Source organism: Lactuca virosa, chromosome 8 (assembly GCF_052849685.1).
Source record: "Lactuca virosa cultivar CGN04683 chromosome 8, Lactuca_virosa_CGN04683_v6, whole genome shotgun sequence".
NCBI classification, from domain to species: Eukaryota; Viridiplantae; Streptophyta; class Magnoliopsida; order Asterales; family Asteraceae; genus Lactuca; species Lactuca virosa.
In genome coordinates, this window is record NC_136433.1 from 41,354,318 (window position 1) to 41,361,248 (window position 6,931).

At 39.9% G+C, this 6,931-nt stretch overlaps 1 protein-coding gene across 1 annotated transcript; it reads right to left on the minus strand.

The window, feature by feature from the left end:
- Positions 1-5,111: 5,111 nt before the first annotated feature.
- Positions 5,112-6,089, minus strand: LOC145130280 (uncharacterized). Its single transcript, XM_079065108.1, has 2 exons — positions 5,793-6,089; positions 5,112-5,696 (listed from the first exon to the last, which is right to left on the minus strand). Exons 1-2 carry the CDS (start codon positions 6,087-6,089, stop codon positions 5,112-5,114), a joined length of 882 nt encoding a protein of 293 aa, XP_078921234.1.
- Between the last annotated feature and the right edge of the window lie 842 nt (positions 6,090-6,931).

Sequence of the window (6,931 nt, forward strand, 5' to 3'; positions counted from 1 at the left end):
CAGTCTCTTTCCCATGTTCTGATCTCTACCTTCATCACCCCCTTCACAGCGACCATCGACCATCACTACATCACATACTACACATCGTCTCCATTTCCCTTCCCTGTTCTAAGCAATCACCAACATAACACCATTATCACTATTTCAACACAACCATCCAAATTTTTAGTACCTTAGGTCGATACCCTTCTCGTTTCCGTTTTGGCTTCAAGTTGTGGATTAGGGTTTTCGATTCAAGATCTGGATTAGCAATCAGTTTCTTCCACCTAGAGGAAGACGTTCATCGAGGTAGGGCTTGCAGATGTGAAGCCATCATGGAAGTAGGAGATAGATGAAGACTGTGGCGGTGGTGGATTCCGATTATCGACAGTCGCGTTAATTATTCTGGTGTAGCAATTGAAGGCAGTAGCTGCGAAGGACGAGGTTAGGGTTTCCAGATCTGCAAATTATGGTTGAAGGCTCGACGATAAGAGGTGTTTGAAAACAAAGGAGTGTTTCCGGTGGGGGGTAATAAGAAGGTGAATGTGGAGTTATAAGGATGAAGGTGGAGGTTACATGTGGTGTTTGGCGGAGGTGTGACGAATCACAGGGGGTACAACAGGGATGTCGATGGTTGGTGATGTTGATTACATAAGTGAAGGTTGTAGGTGGTTCTGCTCTGGTTGAGCATGTGACATATATAATGTGGGTGTTTTTGGAGGTTCACGGTGGTTGTTGGTGGTGGTTCATAGGTTTTTTTCAGCAGGTAGGTATTGATGGTGGGTCTGACAGCGGCGAGGAGGCGACATTTTAGCGAGAAAGGTGGAATTCTAGTAAGAAAATGGTGGCCCGGTGGGTGGTGGCGGTGGTCATCCGACGGATGGTGGTTGTCCGACAGAGTAATGAACAGAGAGACAAAGAGAAAGAATTTATTTAAATTTGAGGGTGGGTAGGTGGGGTAAATATTTATATTTTGCTTTTCTTTTTAATTATTCTATTAAAAGGAAAATGGAAAATGAATTTGTTAAGGGCAAATCCATCATTTTGAATAATTTCAAAAGAAAATGAACCAAAACCACAACAAAATGAAAACTTCGGACCTGTGGTGCTAGTCCAAACATTTTTGGACTAAAATAGAAATTTTCAACATGCCACATGGACCATTTGTGCAGTTTTGTCTTGAAAAACAATATCTCCCTCTATAAAAACATTGAACTAAAGAAACATTTTCGGTCGTAAAAGATTTATATTCATCATGTGATTCATTTCATTTCCGCATTTTGATTTGTGTTCATCGTGATACATTTCATTTCCGCATTTCTTAATCGTCTTTGATTCTTGGGATCAACACTATTGTTTGTGAGTTCGATGAGTTTGCACATTGTTGGTGAATTGTTTCACTAACTGTATTTAAGTGTAATGGATTGACTTGTTGACCAAAATGAATCTTGATGAATATTAAACAAGTAAAGAAGGTGTGGAGTACACACTTGTTTATGTTTATACAAGATTCAAAGTAAGGGCAAAATGATATTGGAACCAAAAATGATTTCGGAATGGAATTGTTATCGGACCTAAATTGATTTGCAAATGAAGCTGGTATCAGACCTAAACTTATTTCGGAATGGAAATGGTATTGGAAAAATGAGTTCGTAACTGGAACTTAAAGAAGTATGTCAACCAAACTAACACTTTGATTGTATTAGAGAAATTCAGTATCACAAAAACTCTAACAAGTGACCTATCTCTATACATAATGAACACATACATATATAGATCTAGAATTCATATTGGATTACAATTCCTAAACAAAGAATTAGGAATCTTTCCATATACCCCGTATCTTGGACAACACTCCAAAACACCGATGGGTCGACCTGCGACACTAAGCCCATGGTCTCAACCCATTCGTCCAACAATCACCCCCTGAATGGTTGAGACGGCAACTCGCACACACCGAGTAACGATCTCATTTCACCGAACCTTACTCGCGCTAAGTCTTTTGTTAGGGGATCCGCTACTTGTTCTTTTCCCGCCACGTGTTCGACTTCAACTTGCTCGTTTTCCACATGCTCTCGAATGAAGTGGAAACGAGTGTGAATATGTTTGCTCCTCCCGTGAAACACCGGATTTTTAGACAACACGGTCGCCGACTTGTTGTCTATACGAATCAACACCTTTTTCTTTTCTAATCCGGTCGCGAGCAACTCTCTTAGCCAAATTGCTTGGCATGCTGCTGAAGTAGCTGCCATGAACTCAGCTTCACACAAAGATAAAGCAACGGTTTCTTGCTTTTGCAAGCACCACGTAATAGGGGATTTACCAAGAAATAAAATGTGACCTGTAGTACTCCGACCATCATCCATGTCTACATTAGGACTACTATCACTATAACCCAAAAGTTTCAACTCGTCACACTTTAATTCCAAGCGAAATTGTACCACGAAGGTAACGAAGAATTTGTTTGATCGCGCACGCATGAGATTCTCTCGGACTTTGCATATAACGACTTACTACCCCGACTGAGTAAGATAAGTCCGGACGAGTGTGAAGGAGGTAGCGTAAGCATCCACCTATCCTTTTGTAATTAGTGGCTTCAACTTCTAGTTCATTCTTGGCTTTCGATAATTTTAGTCCCGGTTCCATTGGACATTGAGTGGCATTGCATTCTTCCATCCCGACTTCTTTTAAAAATTTCATTGCATATCCCTCTTGCTTTATAGTAACACAACCCTTTTCTTGAGAAACCTCAATGCCCAAGTAATAAATCAACAAGCCAAGATCTGACATTTCAAACTTTGACGACATCATGTTTTTGAATTGGCTTGTTATTTCATGACACGTTCCCGTTACGAATAAGTCATCTACGTACACTGCCACAATGATATATTCGCCTTTTGAAACCTTTTTATAAACCGCTGTTTCTTGTAAACATCGTTTAAAACCCATTCCTCGTAAGATGCCATCAAGTTTAATGTTCCACGCCCTTGGTGCTTGTCTTAGGCCATATAAAGCTTTTGCTAACTTGTAAACTTTTTCTTCTTCTCCTTTTTTCTCAAAACCTTCGGGTTGTCGTACGTACACTTATTCTTTTAATTCACCATGCAAGAAGGCCGTCCTCACATCTAAGTGATAAATCTTCCATCCTTTCCCAACCACGAGAGCAATCAATAAACGTATTGTCTCGAGTAGAGCTATCGGCACGAAAACTTCATCAAAATCAATGTCGTGTTCTTGTACATAGCCTTTTGCTACGAGTCGCGCTTTGTACCTAGAAATAGATCTGTCCGCACTTCTTTTGATTTTATATACCCACTTTAATCCGATGGGCTTGACATTCTTGGGAAGAGACACTAGCTTCCAAGTTTTATTCCTTTCAATTGACTCAATCTCATCTTTCATTGCCTTAAGCCGTTCGGGTTTCACAATGGCTTATTTAAAAGTACTTGGTTCCTCATCAAACGATAACATTAATTCGTTCATGTTAAGCTCATAATCATTGAGGTGAATTGGCAAAACGGAAACACGATTAGAACAACGTATCGGGTTATTTTCGAACTCGTTATTGCCGTCGGACTCGTGATCGCTGCTGTCCGTATCAGGTTCGGTCGAGATTGGGTTGTCTACTGCTGGGCTCGGCGCTGCTGAAGGGTTGTTATTTAAATTTTGCGGAGATGGGGTAGCATCGGTATTAGGCTGGCGAGGCCCATTATGCGGCTGATTTATCCAAGTGGCCCAAGCAATTTTGAAAGTGCCAGAATCATTTTATTTTTTCGCTGCTACTGTTCTCGTGCCTTTTTCCATTTCCTTTTTCCATTGCCATGACAAATTTTCATCATATGTTACATTATTGCTTATGATAATTTTATTTTCATATGGATTAAATAAACGAGCACCTCCCGAACCCGGTTCCTTCCCAAAATAAACCATTGGTCTCGATCTATCGTCAAGTTTCTTTAGATGTTTCGAAACAACTCTTTCATACGCAACACATCCGAACACCTTTAGATCTTCAATATTTGGTTTTTGACCATAAAGTTTTTCGTAAGGCGTGACTCCTACTAACGCTCTTGTAGGGGTACGATTTATAATATAAGTTGCATGTCGAACGACTTCACCCCAAAACTGATTTGGAACTTCTTTTGCTTTCATAAGACATCGCGTCATCTCGATTAACGTCCGGTTTCGTCGTTCTACTATGTCATTTTGTTGGGGTGATTACGGAGCCGTTAACATTCTTGCAACACCTTCTTCGCTCCAAAAACGATTAAAATCGTTTGAAGTAAACTCTCCTCCTCTATCCGTGTGGAACGTCTTTATAGCCTTCCCGGTCCTATTTTCAATGGACTTTTTGAATTTTTTAATTACATCCACCGCGTCGTTTTTGTGTTTCAACAAAAAAGACCACATGTATCTAGAAAAATCGTCAGTTAGTACCAAAATATAAACGTTACCGGCCATCGTGGGAGGATCAATAGGCCCGCAAATATCTCCATGTAGCATCTCGAGAATATTTTTAGACTTATAATTGGTTTTCTTCGGGAATGTGTGTCTGTTTTGTTTGCCTATCACGCAAATTTCACAAACTTCTTCTTGATGTTTCAAAACTGGAACTCCACTAGTCAACTTATGCATCATATTCATCGAGCCAAAGTTGATATGGCCTAGTCGTGCATGCCATAACCAAGACTCGTCATCAATCTTTGCTTGCAAACATTGGGGTTTTCCAACTTTAAGTCGTGTTTTATAAAGACGATTTTCACTACGTGGAACCTTCATTAGCAACCTTCCATTTCGATCTTTCATTGTCAAGTAATCACCATGCATTCTAATGTCAAAACCGGATAGTGTCGTTTGGCCAAGACTAATGACATTGTTACGAAGAGAGGGAATATAGTAGATATCTTTCATAACCTTTTGCTCACTGCTTTTACCTTTCGAAAAAAATTGATCCTTTTCCTTCAATTCGAACACACGAGCCATCTCCAAATCTTACTCTTCCGGTTATTCGTTCATTCAACTCCGAAAAATATGAGTACTTCCTGGTCATGTGATTACTTGCCCCATTGTCGAGGTACCACATATCATCGTCTTCTTGATTCGCCTCTACTTTGGGTGGAATGTATTTGTCTTTATTTAGGAAGATTGTCTCCTCTTGCATCATAAAAAAATGTTCCTTCTTCGTGATCGACCTCCTCTCGGGCATCGTTGAGATTTGCTTCATGTTTCCTGTTACGTTCCGGGCATCGCGAAACAAAGTGTCCGAACTTATCACACAGGTAACACTGAATATTTGATAGGTCTCTTTGTTCATGATTTTTGCCTTTTCGTCTTTGATCATCACGATTCTTTGATGAGTCCCTTTGATCGTGGTTTTGGGTGTTATCCCGACCATGACCACGTCCTCGGCCTCGTCCCCCACGGTATGCACCACGCCCTCTCCCACGGCTTGATTCTTGGTTTCGATTTGAGTTTTCGGTCTTGGCATAAAGTAGCTTTTCACTGGAATCGGATGCTTTGCCGGTTTCTTTAGTCCGTTCCTCGTAAGCTTTCAGCCGCCCAACTACATCTTCAAAAGTAATGGCTTTTAAATCCAAAACTTGCTCGAGTGCTGCTACGATGTGAATGAATCGACTAGGAAGACTCGTAAGAAATTTCTTCACCAAGTTCTCTTGCGAGATTGTTCCTCCAAGTGTCGCTGAAACGGTCGCAAGGCCCTATAGTTTTGAAGAGAAATCATCAATAGTGTTCGTATCTTTCAACTTCAAACTTTCGAATTCCGAAGTCAATGTTTGCAAACGTGCTTCCTTCACTCGATCCGCACCCATGTTCCGAGATTTGATTGCTTCCCACATCTCCTTGGCAGTGGCGAGATTCCCGATTTGCAAGATTAAATCTGCCGGTATCGACTGAAACAATAATCCCATCACGATATTGTTTCTCTTTGCATCCGTTGAACCCGGATCAACCACGTCCCACACGCCGTGAATGCCGAGTAAAAGTTTCATACGCATGTTCCATATCATGTAGTTTAATGACGTCAACTGCAGAAATTGAAACGAGATCGAGTGTGTCTCCTTCACGGGCAGATTTGCTCCGTCTCCTGACATGAACAGTCAACAGGAAACCACACACTTGTATCTTCAATGGGTGAACAATAAAATATTGATTCCAATTAAGAAACTGGAAACGGCGACCAATAGGACCAGAATCGCTGCTTACTTTCTCTTTAATTGGACCACAAGAAAACAATTGTTTTCTTCAAAACGTGTTCTTGACCCAGGAGCCAATTAATAAATAATTGGGGTATTAAATACTTGGAGGAAAATCAACAATTTTGCATACGAAGAAAAGCTTTTGCCGCCTTGAAAAAAAATCAATTGATCGGAAGCCACAAGTTGTCGCTCTAATACCAATTAAAGAAGTATGTCAACCAAACTAACACTTTGATTGTATTAGAGAAATTCAGTATCACAAAAACTCTAACATTTGACCTATCTCTATACATGATCAACGCATACATATATAGATCTAGAATTCATATTGGATTACAATTCCTAAACAAAGAATTAGGAAACTTTCCGTATAACACGTATCTTGGACAGTGTAATGCCCGTGTTTCTAGGATAGGCATTAATATTGACATGATAGTCTAGGTTAACCTTTGTGACTCATTTTGGAGAAATGAAAATGAATTATGTGAAAATTATGTGTTTTATGTGTTTTATGCTTAATTATTAGAATTTAATTAATTAAGATTAAAAATGAGCGTCGAAAATAAATATTAGATAAAGCTGATATTTATTGAGAAAGTTGTAGTAGTCGTGACAAGGATTACGGATATATAAAGAATGCCGAAATCCGAGTTATAACGAAGAAGTTATGACCTGCGAAGTTTCGCGACAAACCGGCACAGGGCCGAATGTCGTAAAAAGTGAGTTTTTGATAAACT

Bases quoted from the DNA above. Each gene is read 5' to 3' on its own strand.
- LOC145130280 (XM_079065108.1), bottom strand. From the start codon at position 6,089: ATGTCAGGAGACGGAGCAAATCTGCCCGTGAAGGAGACACACTCGATC. The intron at 5,697-5,792 runs GTGAAGGAAGCA...TCAAAACTATAG, and splicing joins GGAACATGGGTGCGGATCGA to GGCCTTGCGACCGTTTCAGC.